Consider the following 14,278-nt stretch of genomic DNA (forward strand, 5'->3'; position numbering starts at 1 on the left):
CCGCGCATGGCAGCTCGCGCCCTCCTGCTGCTCTGCCGTCCTCTGCCGCTGGTCTCTGCTGGTGAAGCCGAGCGGAGCGCGGCGCCTCTTCGTTTCTCTGCGCGGATACAACCGCAGTTCGCAAGATTGAAGCCGGATGAGAGAGGAGGAGAGAGAAATATGAAGCTGGGTCACCGGAGCCGCGTCGCATCGCCCGGACAGCTGTAAGGTCGGCGGACACACGCGTGGATTCATCAAAGGTGAGATGTGCGACTGTGGATCACGGAGGAAATATCCTCCTTATTCACCCTGGACTACTTATCATCCACATCTGATGATGATGATGCTCTAAACGCATCCTGCGTGATTTTCCTCGGGTAAAGGCCAGCTTTGCCTCTTATGAATCTGTCGAGACAGCCGTGAGAAATAGATGCAGGATTGCCATTGTTTGTTATGCCAACATTTTTTATGAGCATCACGACACACCGTTCCCATTGCAGAAATAAGGTAAATAGGCAGTTGAATCACCGATATGGCTGCGTTTGTGTCCCTCCGTCGCTTTGAAAGTGAATTGTAAGTGTTGCAGGGATGCTCACCGTGAGGAATGAATGAGGCTTGTAGAAGTGGATGATATCAGCGGAAGGGAGGTACTGCAGTAGCCCAGTCCTTCTGTTGACTCGCGTCAAAGGATGTTGTCATTAGCTCGCAGCTGAAGGTGCGGTTACAGTAAATGCACCTTTACGGGATTATAATGATAACCACACTGTTTTACTGTTTAAAAAAAGGGCTGACATCAACATTTTTGTGAACTAAATATTAAAATGTGTGCAAATAAGAGGACTGAAAATCCCCTGAATGCAGAGCTTTATCACGCTGCTGCTCTGTGAATTCATTTGTCCATGAATTATTAAGAACTTGTCTCTGCTTCCTCATCTAACCTGCAAATGATCAGCTCCTGAAGCTCTTTTATTTGCTGCCATGCACGGCTTTACATTTTTTTCCAAACATGTCCTGCCAATGTAAGGCCTGAGTACTCGTGGATTTCTGCAGTTACTTCACAGGCTGAATATTTACAATGAGCCATCGTGTTGTTTTGCTGACATGTGTCTGTTGGGTCTCCCACTGCATAGCTAATGTGTCTTCCCTTTGCCCCCAGAGTACAGCAGTGCTCCTCTGACACATTAAACCTGAATTACAGTGTGTGCTGCCCCCACGCCATTTAATCTGTAATTAGACTGAGCAAGTGTTTTTAATGGCCTTAAAAAACCTTTAATCCAGACTGAGTTTTTGACAGGATTTGCACTGAGCTAAAAATAGCCATAATATTGTTTCAGAGCAGTGAAAATGCTTCTTCTTTTAGCATATAGCTCTTTATTGCATTGTCTTTCTTAGATTGCAGCCATGATGCAAGTAATTGATTAGATGCACAACGACAAATTATAATTTCAGTTTCTCAAAAGTAAGGATTTTCTCTTTTTCTCTTTCTTGCATCATCGTCAAGTCAATATGTTTTGGATTGTTCTCAAGAAAAAGAAGACACTTAAAGATGTCACCTTGGGCTCTGGTGAGGGATGGTGATGGATGGGTATGAATGTAACTAAAGGCTATTTTCAGTGAATTGTTTTGTCCTTTCAACTGTCAGAAAATAGTGAAAAATGAACTCCCTAGAACCCAAGGGGATGTCCTCAAATGTCTTGGTCAAAACCAAATAACATTAATGACATTGTCCTTACGAAAACACATTTCTCACAAGTGTGAAGCTACAACTAGCACGTCTGTCATTGTTGCTTAATGACCAATAGGATTATATATTTTTGGCCAGAGACTGCCTTTCTTATATGCAGTGTAGAAAGGGGGGGACAGGGGGGATGACATTGCCAAAATACTCCTGCAGGCCGGAGTCGAACCTGCGTACATTGAGTTATTGTCTAGTTGTTGGACTAGTGATGGATTAGCAGTTGTTTGACATTTCGTTGACTTAATCAATAGATAATCATTAGTTGTAAGCCTGAATATCTAATGTTTTTAAAATAGAAATAGAGTAATTCGTGACTGCATTTCAGTGGACGAGGTGTTTTTAAATGATCGTTCTGATGCCTGTAACCCCTGATGAGAACCGGGCAACACGAGCCAGAGGTAGTGACTGGAGAGAGGATCTGTCATACAGCAGGGATCACCGTGAAGACGAGTGTCTCTATAAAAATGCAATGTAAAAAATAAATAGAGAAATCCTGCCTGTAGACTTACTCAGAGCCGCAGAACCTTCCCTTCTCGCTCTGCTGGTTTGTGAACGCCCCCTGGTCAGTGAACGCACCCCTTGTGTACATGCACCGGGGCATGTTGGGGGCTCTCGATCCGAGGCTTCTCCCTCATTGGTCGGCCGTAATGTGCTGTGTGTCCGCGGTCTTTTTTAGGTGCTTCCTCTGCAGCTCTTGCTCGGTGTCATTAGCCCACAGGATGCAGTCACTGTGAGCGGGATGTCACGGAGAATCATCATTTGCACAGACCCACGGGCGCTGGAGTGTTCCCCAGCCAGCTCACCAATATCTACAGGAAGAGAAGGAGGAGGAACAAAAGCACACATGGAGAGTTAATGAAGTCCTTGAAGGAGGGAGCGAGGGGATGTGTTCATTAGTTATTCAGAAGTCAACTACATTTTGTCAGCGAATAATTGCTCAGCTCTCGTGATGATCAAGTCATAAAGACTCCCTCACTAACTGTTTCCAATTTTCTTCACAGGGCCGACGTTAAGGGCTTCTCTCTGTTTGACACTCAGCCAGCGACAGGTAAATCCTAAGTTATATCTTATGAGGTCAAAGACATAGTACATCTGTCCTTTGAAGTTTAAAAAAATAGTGTTTACCAATTTCTTATAACACAAATCTATGCACAAATCTATATATTAATACTACTAATAAATGTCATCATATTATAAGAACTCAAGGTTATAATACTTTCTGTTCAAGAAAAACGTCAACTGGTGAAATGTCTACAACATTAAACACTGTGATGAAGAATTATTGAACTAACAGATTAACACTTATTGAAGAATCGTCGAATGAATATATTATTGAATAAAATAAGGACACCAGTTTGGTTCCAAAGGGAATGTGCCTTCAACAAGTATGAGAGCTATGTTGAAACAGAATCAGACAGGAACAATGAATCCTCTGAGTCAACCCTGAAGTTGAATCAGGTGTCAGAACAAAGTGTGTTTCTGTTATTTCTCCTGAGGAGATATTCTGCCTTGGGGAAAAGATTCATTACTACACGGTGGCATTATAAACATCTTTTATATTATATTCGAGCAGCTGTTTTTATGGCTGAACCCAGATTGTCGACACACTTTAAATGAATTGTATGAACTTAAAAAAAGGAGTTGCAATAACAAAACACTTAACCTCCTAAAACCACATATTGACAGTGTTCTTGTGTTGTTTAGTATATCATGTGATATTCAGCTGAGCCATGCTAGCTACTTTCCCCTATTTAAAGACTTGAAGCTAAGCTAATCTAATCAGCTGCTGTCTGTGGTTTCATATTTAGCATACAGATATAAGAGTGGCATCAATCTTTTCTTCTCACTCCTGGCGATAAGGCAAATTCGTTTTTTGCTAAAATGTTGATCATTTGCTTTATAAAAAAGTCACAGTAAATTGTTTTAGTTGCCACTGACTGAGCACCCCTCACACTGCTGTATAACTGAGCCAAGATAGCTAGAGTCAGTGACATTTTAAATACAAAAATATATAATGTATCTCTAATTTACAGCATCTTCAACTCAATATTCTTCAACTCAAAGTGAAACAATTTGACGGTTCAGTTGTATTATTATGGCAGCTTGTCCGAGTCTTTCAAAGCAATGACATCATTTGTGTAACCCTAAAAAATATTTGAATTTCTTATAATTCTATTAAACGCAGAACCCAAGGCATATTTTGTTACAGTGAAGTGTTTAACCGCAGTGATGACTAATACTGTCCTTCATGTACAGGGTCAATAATAAAGATGAAACATCGTGTCCTGCTGGTACACCAGTGTTCAAGAGCTGAGCGCTCAATACTGGTCACAGAAAGACCATATCGTCTATATTCAAAAGAAGATTATGATATTTAGGTCCTCATTTATGTTCAGTCTTCACACGAAATGATACAGAGTTGTATAACATATTTTCTAATGATATCTATTATTAATAATCTTCACTTGCATTGTTCTGATGGTTTCTGGACGATAAAGAGAGCCGTGTTATTAACAGTAAACATTTCCCGCGCTGCTGTTTGATGTGCCACAGGATGATCGAGGAAGGCAGCAAACGAGGCAAGGCCATGGTGGAGAAGAGACAGCTCTTCATGGAAATGAGTGAGTGGAGTCGACTGAGAGAAATCTCTTTTCACTACTCACAGTCAGCAGCTCATCATGTAATGCTCTCACTGGCTCCAAGTTCCACAAGAGATATTTGCTGCTTCACACGTACAGTAATTCCTCCCACACAGAGACGGTGATAGTGTGAATGTTTCTCCAGTAAGAAACACTTTCATTGTATGTCTTTAAAGGCTTGGAACTGATTTTTCTTAATGCTGTTTTGCAGGAGCTCAAAACTTTGATGTAATCAGACTGTCGACATACAGGACTGCCTGCAAACTCCGGTTTGTGCAGAAGAGATGCAACCGTAAGAGTTTTCCTCTCATTGAATCTCTAGAAATGTTTGTTCCAACTCGAACACAGTCTCAGTGTTTCCGTTTCCCCCTCTCAGTTCATCTGGTGGACGTGTGGAACATGATCGAGGCGTTTCGTGACAACGGCCTCAACACGCTGGACCACAACGCCGAGATCAACGTGGCGCGGCTGGAGACGATCCTGTCCTCCATCTACTACCAGCTCAACAAGCGGCTGCCCACCACCCACCAGATCAACGTGGATCAGTCCATCGGGCTGCTGCTCAACTTCATGGTGGCCACCTACGACAGGTACGAGGCAGAGGAGCGCTGCAGTCTGCAGGCGGAGATCATTGGAAACACTTCTTCTGTTGTTCGGGTATTCATGCAGGAGACATCAAAAGCAGGGCTTAATGTAAACAAGTGTTTCAGGAAGTGAAGGACATGGTTTAACATTTCCAATATTAGAGTAGAAGTTGTCAACTTATGAGCCTGTCACTGGAACTTGTGACCACTTTAAAATAATATCTAAAAAGGTCAAATGTTCTAGTTCTTTACACGAAAAAGCTCAAATTAAAAAGCTAATCAGAAAATCGGATTTCTTCGCAATTTTCTATTTTCTTACCATCTTTTATAAATTGAACGATTAATCCGCAGCCCTAGTCTGAATAAATAACTTCTACAGAACATTCTCAGTTTTACATTTAATTAGTACGAAATTAATAAGTGTTAATCTCCAATCTCCAAACTTTGGTATTTGCAAAACATTTTAAAATTATTAACCATTTCTATAAAGTATTTTTCTCAATACAGCTGTCCACGCTGCAGGTTATTAAATGCTGGGGACAAAATTCCGAATTGTTTTGGAAGTCTTGAATTTAATATGGTAAACGCCAAAACTCTAGAAATCATACACAGCAGTAAGTGGCTTTAGCGTTCCTTAATGGCCCTGATTCTATATTGTACAAATGAGCCATACACATACAAGGGATATCCTTGGAAACCATGTATATGTTCACACAGCAGATACAAAAATAGTCCCTGTCAGCTGAAGTATTCCTGGTGATGTCTTATTGTATATCCCTCCTTGACGTCTGCTCTGAGCTCAAGGCATCCTGTATTATTGACTGTAAAGCTCTCTCATTATTGTTCCCTAGGAGCTCATGCTGATTGGCTGCTGGCCCCGTCCATTCATCGATCCGTTCAATTGGTTTACTTTTATCTGTAAGGTCACTCCGGCCCCGCTCCGTTATCATTCATGCTGCCGTATCTCTGAGAAACCTTGTGGAAATGACTGTCTGTGATCACAGGAAGCCGTTTGGCAATCTGTCCCTGAGGTCCAAACTGAATTAGGCAGAAGAGCTTTCATGTCCTCGGCTACCGCTGCTCGGAAGTCGGGGCCAAATCAAAGTGAAAAATGAAATGTAAGAGCGGCTCTCTCTGGGCAAGTTGAAAAGGTTTCAAGGGGTGTTGAGGCAGCCTTGATAATGAGCTGAATATACCTCGTTAATCTGTTAGTTCATGTTTTCGTCATGATTTTATTACATTTTACACACAATTGAATACAAATCACTTGTTTGTATAATCTGTTTATCGTGACGTACATTTTTCATCTCAAATTTACAATCTCCAAAGAGTTCTCGGGTCACAATAAGATAAAATACTATACTTTTGTCGAGTTAAATAGTCAATAATGAGTTGTATTTCTGTGAAAACATTACATACTCGTTATTAAAGTGAGGCTATGGGACACAACTATCTGGAGGGACACAACAGATGTGCTTATAAATTCCACTTGTCTTTCTCTTTGCAGTGAAAGCCATGGGAAGCTGACCGTTTTCTCAATGAAAGCCATGCTGTCTACAATGTGTGGAGGGAAGATTGTGGACAAACTACGCTGTAAGTGCATTTATATTCCGTACACATACAGTTTCATAAAACATATTTGTGAATAAGCTGCAGTTTTTATATCAGCCCTCTGAAGTCTGACGTCATGGCTGCATCCATGTAGTTTCTCAAATGTAACACACAGGGGCGCTGTAGGAACGTCTATGCTACATTCATTTGCTTTAACTCTGCATATTTTCACTTTATGCTGAGTTTATGGTTGTGGATGAATCCTATACATTCATAAATATGTTTTTAAATGTCAAAAGCCTTTTTTATACTTGTTTTTTTGCATGGATTGGCTACTGTTGTGTTTTGCACTTTTCGCAAAATCTGAGATTTGCTGTCTTTCAGATATTTTCTCACAGATCTCAGACTCAAATGGAGTCATGATGTTTGCAAAGTTTGATCAGTTTCTCCGGGAGGTGCTGAAGCTCCCCACAGCCGTGTTCGAGGGTCCGTCTTTCGGCTACACGGAGCACTCGGTGCGCACATGCTTCCCTCAGCAGGTATGAGGAGCATATTTAAACCACATTCCCACTCTCTTTTCACGCTGTATCTTCGTTCAACTCTCTAATGATGTACACGTCTTGTTTGTATTCATGTTTGTGTGTGTTTGTATCCAGAAGAAGATTATGCTGAACACGTTTTTGGATGTGTTGATGGCAGACCCTCCCCCTCAATGCCTCGTATGGCTACCGCTCATGCACCGACTTGCTAATGTTGAAAATGGTGAGATCTGGACTCTTATATATTTTTAACCACTCCATATTGGGAACCACAGAGGAATTTACAGGTTTTGATTCGATTTTTCTAAATTTGGAGCCAACATTATCTGTCCAGGAATAAACAAATGAAATCTCTGTACATATGTTTTACATTTTCCTTTTATTTTCAGTGCATGGCTGCATCCCAATGGTCCAATGTATGTAGCTAATAATTGATACAAGTTGAAGTAATAATGCACAGATTCATCTATAGTAGCTAGTTACAGCCCTTTGATTAAACAGAGAAGTTTAATAAGGACCCTTCCCCAAGTCATTACCCATCTGGTCTGTATCACTCTAATATCACTAAACTCTAATCATAGTACATCAAAATAGTCCAGGTCCACAAACTCAGACAAACCCTCCAAAGTGCCTTAAAAGTCTTTCGAAACTCTTGAGTAAATGTCACTTTCGACACTGACCAAACCTTTTATTGTCAGACAAGGAAAGGTTTGACAAACTGCCTTACAAATAAATAGAAGATTTAACCAATCAAACCAATCTAATCACACATCTGTCTCAGGGGTTTGACACCCTCTGTGCTTAGACCCATGCAGCGTACAAGCGACAGTAACTCTGTGAGTAAAGATGTCTTCTCTCCAGAGGTGGGAAGTAGTGGAGTACAAATACTTCGTTCTGGTATCAGTACTTTACTCCACAACTTATTTTTCTGACGACTTTTTACTTTTACTTCTTACATGTTGAACACAAATACCTGTACTTTCTACTTCTTACATTTTCTAAACAGGCTGGTTCCTTTAGTTTGAATGTGTGTTTGGTGGCGTGATCATTATTCTTTAGAGTCATTGCGTGCCTATTGATTTGAACACGATCCGTGTATCCATCATTTCCTGGTCTTCTCTAAAGAAGAGGGACCAATGAAAACGTTGTCATGTTGCCGTTGTTCAGCATGGAAACATTCATTAGCTAACAATGACATTATTGTTCTATTAATATAAAGGGAGGTCAGGTACTCTTTAAAGCAGCTGCTAGTTATGGGTACTTTTTACTTAAGTACAATTCAAAGCCCATACTTCTTTACTTGAGTAAAACACGAGTATCTGTACTGATGTGTGTACTTTTGCCATCTCTGCTTCTCTCTGACAGAAAATCTTGTCTTTGTAATTGTTTATTTTTCCCGTCAGTCTTCCATCCGGTGGAATGTTCCTATTGCCGGAGCGAGAGCATGATGGGTTTCCGGTACCGGTGCCAGCAGTGCCACGGCTACCAGCTGTGCCAGAGCTGCTTCTGGCGCGGCCATGCCAACGGTCCCCATAGCAACCAGCACCAGATGAAGGAGCATTCTTCCTGGGTAAGACCCCTGATCACTTTCACCTTCACGTTGTTCCCTTTTCAAAACTATCTCATAGTCAATATCTCTGAGGGTAGAGTATCCAGCCGTCTCTCTACACTTCCTGTCCCGTCAGAGAAATCCATGAGATTTGATGGAGGTTTCACTCATTATGGCAAATGAAATCGTATTGATTGAATTGTCTGCCTTGCCGCATCCCCCCAAAGCGTTTTCATTATTATTTAAATCTGAACAAGGGAAGTCATAGGCACTGGATCCCAAATCCAATTCCCATCAAACTCAGTTTTTGCACAGAAGAGAATGACTCAGGGCTGTGATCACATGTCTGAGTGCACGACACACCGAACACTGTCTGTGATATGAAAACACATTTTGATATTTATCGTGAAGGTTTGGAGCATGCATCTGTTCGGGATGATTTCCTACTTCTGTGACAAATTGGAGTTAACGTCCTAATACCTCTGGGACATGTTTCACCACATTTATAGGTTTTGTGCTGAAAACAGAGAAGGTTTTGGTTTTTGGCAACAATTCAAACCCTTTATCGGATTAGACTACAAGTAAACCTAACATGATTTTCATTAAACAGTTGCTATTTTTTCTAAATGATACCACATGCTACACTGATCATCCTGCCCTAAATGTATTGATTAGTTTGTGTTTTAGTTTTCACTGTTGAACCATTGAGGGTTGAATGACTCTAACCTACCAGAATCGTTTTCAGCATGACAGTAGATGATTTGAAGACTGGTATTCAATATGGAAAGACTTAATATTAAAAGATGAATACTGTCTAAATAATAGTAGTTACAGTATCATCTATCCACTTTTTTCCTTATTATTGTATGTTGTGGTTATGCTGCATTGATGTCATACCAGACATATTTTCCAGTTTTTAACAAATGGAAGTATTTCATGTAGTTACGTTACATTACTTGTCACTTGTTAGACGCTTTTATCCAAAGCGACTTTCATACATTCAATACTGTGGGCAATCCCCACAGGAACAATTTGGGGTGAAGTGTCTTGTCCAAGGACACAGCGGAATGTTTGACTGCGGCGGGATTCGAACCAGTGCCCCTGTGATCCGAAGATCAGCGCTCTACCCAATGAGCCACAACCTCCCATGTAGTCATGCTGCTACACTCAGATGTTCACATGACATGACAGCAGGAGAGCGGACTCATTATGCTGCAGTTCTTGGGCCGCAGGGCAGCCACCAAGACGTCCTGTGAAGTAGCCGATAAGGCACTTACTGAATATGCACAAACTCCTGCTGATCCACACTTTTGGCACAGTAACAAAATGTTGACCTAGTTATGTAAATTCAGTCTGAAGCAGCTTAAAACTGTTTCTACTTTCCCCACACGATGGTGACACATGATGACACGACAAGGTGACAGATACTTGTGTTTTTTCCCGCCCTCCTCACAGAAGTCTCCGGCCAAAAAGCTGAGCCACGCCATCAGTAAATCCCTCGGCTGCGTCCCCATCGGAGAGCCGCCTCATCCTGTGTTCCCCGAGCAGGCGGAGAGACCCCCGGAGCTCACCCACACTGTGTGAGTGTCATTCACACAGCATTTGTTACCACTAGTTGTTTTATTAATGAGCACTGATTTGTTGATTAACTGCACAGCAAGGCCCAGTGTGCTGCTGATCTATTGTCTGCTCTTGTCATGTAACGGCCTCCATATTTCCATCTCGCCGTCACACCATGACTGATATACTGCCACATGGCTCAGATGTCGAGCCCATGATTATTTGCTAACGTGGATATGGTGATATACTGCGCAGGTTCGGCCGCTAACAGCACCCTCGTCCTCATCAGTGAAACGGGGACGATGGTATAAATCTCACACCGCAGGCTTTGGGGCTCCTGGAAGTCATTATAGGAAATGCATTATATTCTGCAGCTGTCTTAAACCCCGCACGCTCATTTACATGTCAGATGAAAAATGGTACGATGTCTATAATCAATTCCCCCGCTGAGATACATCCAGTAGTCCACAACGCTAAGGTCACTGTGTATTTTTCCCATCATCCTTACGCCAATTCAGTTTTTGCCTCCACAAAGACATAACAATCTAATAAAAAAGTGATTTATAATGTTGCCTGTTCGTGGCATTAATAGGATCACAGGAAATCTTCTCATGGCTGATTTCATAACAAAATCCTTCTTCATATTCCAGTCACGACCATACATCTAAGCTGTCTGTATATGGTTTTGCTTCTGGCAAGTGTCAGTGAGTAATTGATAGTGAGCTACATCATTGGGAGAGAAACGAGCGCACTGAATGCCAAGAAAAATATACAACGTAGAAACAACATAAACATGATTTCCTGTTTCTACTGCGAGACAGAAGCCATCATCTCTGAATCAGTGCTCCCATCAAGGCTCTGCCCACTGGCGGAAGCGTTTGTCTGCCTTGTGCCCAAACGTACGCATGTTTTGCATAAATCTACATCAAAACCTGGACAATCAACAGTTTCCCTCCATGTGGGAGATGAGGTGATGGGATTAGACTGCGCGCTATAGGCTGTGTAGCATGAAATGACAGCACAGAAGTAGATTCATATTGATTACAAAAGAAATGTGTGGCTGGAACTAGTTTGGATTATGTCTCTCTGGTGCCCTCAGCAAGCTGCAATCTGTGGCTTTTTGTTGTTGTTTGTTTACGATGTTGATTATGTTATGATGATGGTGGCTGAGATATTGAGTTCTGCCCAGGTGGCGTTCTTGGTTATATTAGATGTTATGGCACAGAAGCCTTAATGAACTCCAGGGTCTTGTTTGACTATTTCATATTGTTAAAAGATATATCAGTTATTTGGAGTGGTAGAAAGTGAATAAATACTTCTACCTTCTACCCATGTGAGTACAATTGAGTCTTTCCTCAGTAGCAAATGCAATGAGGGCATGCACATTGTTGTTTTCCCACACTCACTATGGGCACCTCACATTGCCAGCTAAGCCAATAAGTAAGAACATATGTAATGAGCCACTGACTTTAAATTGCTTTATTTTGTAATGTACATTTTTTTAAATCCCTCATTCCCCTACCAGTAAAAAGGTAGAATATTGAACCTTTAGCTTGTAACAGAATTATCTTAGATTCTCGCACTACTTTATTACAATACATCTTTCACCAATGGTTGATTGAGACAAGTAGCAATCTGTACAGTAGGCCAAACTGACAGGAAAGGCTGCACTCCAGAAGAAAACAATACAAATCCATCTGACGCTTCAGCACCATGGACAGTGCCATGGATTTATCGATACACTGCTAGCTTACTGTGATTTCAGAGCCACGGTGGAGCCCATTGATTCTAACCTGCACAAACCTCAGTCTAGTCCTGACTTATTGATCCGTTATTATACTTCAATCTTTACTCCAACAACCCCTCTACTCTCTCTGATACGAGGGGATGGAGCAGGTGTTGGCAGGTTAACAAGGATGCATTCTTGTGTGCCTACAACAGTGATGAAGTTATCTACTTGTGACGTCTCTTAAACTTTAGGAACATCCTGTCGTTAGGTCCCCCTTTAAGACTTTAATAGACAAAGTGCATTCTCTTGCTCTCACAGATGGCCTTTCCAGTTTGCTGGCGTGTTCACTGACTTTTAGGATAATTGATGTGACTATTGACCCCTGAGACTAGTCTCTGTTGTTTTGTCTGACGCAGGGAAGATTTTTTCACCTGTGTTTGATGATGGAAACTGTCTTTTTATGTTCCCAGATGAATTTACGTTTTTATTTCGGTGTCGTGATAGAGTAGTATAGCTATGAAAATATGTTTTCCAATCCTGACCAACCATTCAAAATATGTATTCATTGGTGACTGCCTTTCTCAATGTAATGCTTAAGTATTTAACTGTGAATGGCTTTGAACTGCAAACCAAAGGCAACATTTTATCAAAAGAAAAGTCTATTTTGCGAACACATGGTGGACAATATCCAGATGTTATAACTTTGGAATATGGCACATTTTTGAGAATATTTAAACTCATATCCGTCTGTTAATAATAATAATAACACATTTGATTTCAAAGCGCTTTTCCAGGTGCTCAAAGACGCTTTACAGGGGTTTGATAAAACATGATAAAATAGAATAAAGAATAGAAATAAAAAATAAATAAATATTAAAACAACAACACAGCATAATTCACACATTTAAAAGCCAGTCTGAAGAGGTGTGTTTTGGTCAGTGTTTTGAAAGTGGGGGGGTCGGTGCAGTCTCTGATGTGTTGTGGAAGGGAGTTCCAGAGGGTGGGGGGCAGCGTTAAATAGGAAGTTACAGCCTGTTATCTCAGCTGGGCATTAAGACTGAAAACAGAGAATCAGCAAGCCTGGCTCTGCCCTAAAGAAACAAAATCCACCTACCAACACCTGTCTTCTTTGATTCATCCACACAAAACACTTGCAGGCATGCCGTCTTATCTCACTTTTAAAAGGTTCTGTCATATGGATGATTTTACCTTCAGACAGGCTAGCCCTTTCCCCTTTTTCAAGTCTTAATGCTAAGTTAAGCTAATCGGTTGCTGGCTGTAGCTTCTTACGTAATGGAAAGATATACGAATGGTGAAGAGTGCTGCAGGAATGAGCCCACTAACCCAGTTTGTATGTTAGCACTTCGGCTTCACGTGTCTCTCAGTCAATGGGTTTTTGATTTTATGCCTGAAATAAGGTCGGTGGGATATTTTAAAACACAACAGTTGTTGAACTTTTAAGCTTTTAAATGTCTCAAAACATGGAGTTAGGTGAATAAACATGATCCCACCAATCCCAAGCTGACGTTTGGTTGGGTCTATGATTTATGCATCCGTGGTGCAGTTAGTTGATTGGCTTACGGTAGCTTTTCCTTCTTGCTGATTGAGTTTATGCCTCAGAAATCATAACAAAGATTTAATACGATTATCTTACTGAACAAAAGTTGTAAGTCTCATAAATGTGTGTTTGCAAAAGAGCCTGTTTTCTGCTCAAATCCAATGGAAAAATCCCATTGGCTATTTTTTGTTGAGTTGTCCTGCAGAAACATGTCATCCCTGCAGCTTCCTCGATTCACCTCTGACTCCGAGACATGAATACAAATGAGCGTAATTCACAAAAGGTTAAACTATTCCTCTAGATCCAACATACCAATTGTAAATCTCACTGCTGCACTCTCTGTAGCCATGAGCCATAAGGAAGAGCTGGCAATAATGGAATTCTTCACACTTGTTAACGGTCGTTTAAGAGAAATGATGGGTGGTGGATAATACAGTATTTGTCCGCCTAACATTCCCATGATGACTCCCCTGCTGGCTACAGAAATCTTGCCTCAAACTGGTTCTTCAGATGATTAGTCACGGGAAAAGGGCCAAGCCCCGAAATGCATTCTGAATTGATTGTTTGAATTGTAGTGAAGAACGGAGAGAGGAATGTGATGTTGGTTTTCTGAAAGTAGAGTGCAGCTAGTCACAATCCTGATGAATGTTGACTGTGAAGAGGTGTCATTTCATGTTGTAAACCAGGAGACGTCCGTCAGCGCAGTCTCTCAGGTGTGTGTGTGTGTGTGTGTGCGTGCGTGCGTGCGTGCGTGCGTGCGTGCGTGCGTGCGTGTGTGTGTGTGTGAGTGTGTGTATGTGTGTGTGTGTGTGTGTGTGTGTGTGTGTGTGTGTGTGTGTGTGTGAGTGCGCG

At 41.4% G+C, this 14,278-nt stretch overlaps 1 protein-coding gene across 5 annotated transcripts in view; it reads left to right on the plus strand.

Annotated features, from left to right (window-relative positions):
• The first annotated feature begins 28 nt into the window (after positions 1–28).
• dtnbb (dystrobrevin, beta b) overlaps positions 29–14,278 on the plus strand; it is a 30,856-nt gene continuing 16,606 nt past the window's right edge. For 2 of the 5 annotated variants that reach the window (XM_034235363.1, XM_034235367.1), the window contains exons 1-10: positions 29–239; positions 2,719–2,765; positions 4,271–4,338; positions 4,568–4,648; positions 4,733–4,946; positions 6,448–6,533; positions 6,876–7,030; positions 7,148–7,253; positions 8,434–8,600; positions 10,035–10,159. In XM_034235363.1, the coding sequence (XP_034091254.1) occupies positions 4,272–4,338; positions 4,568–4,648; positions 4,733–4,946; positions 6,448–6,533; positions 6,876–7,030; positions 7,148–7,253; positions 8,434–8,600; positions 10,035–10,159 (1,001 nt within the window). In that variant the 5' untranslated portion in view covers positions 29–239; positions 2,719–2,765; position 4,271. Of the gene's footprint in view, positions 240–398; positions 487–2,718; positions 2,766–4,259; positions 4,339–4,567; positions 4,649–4,732; positions 4,947–6,447; positions 6,534–6,875; positions 7,031–7,147; positions 7,254–8,433; positions 8,601–10,034; positions 10,160–14,278 lie in introns of those variants that run through there. The other 3 variants (XM_034235365.1, XM_034235364.1, XM_034235366.1) reach the window with 3 other exon arrangements.

Source organism: Gymnodraco acuticeps, unplaced genomic scaffold, assembly GCF_902827175.1.
Source record: "Gymnodraco acuticeps unplaced genomic scaffold, fGymAcu1.1, whole genome shotgun sequence".
In the NCBI taxonomy this organism is placed as follows: domain Eukaryota; kingdom Metazoa; phylum Chordata; class Actinopteri; order Perciformes; family Bathydraconidae; genus Gymnodraco; species Gymnodraco acuticeps.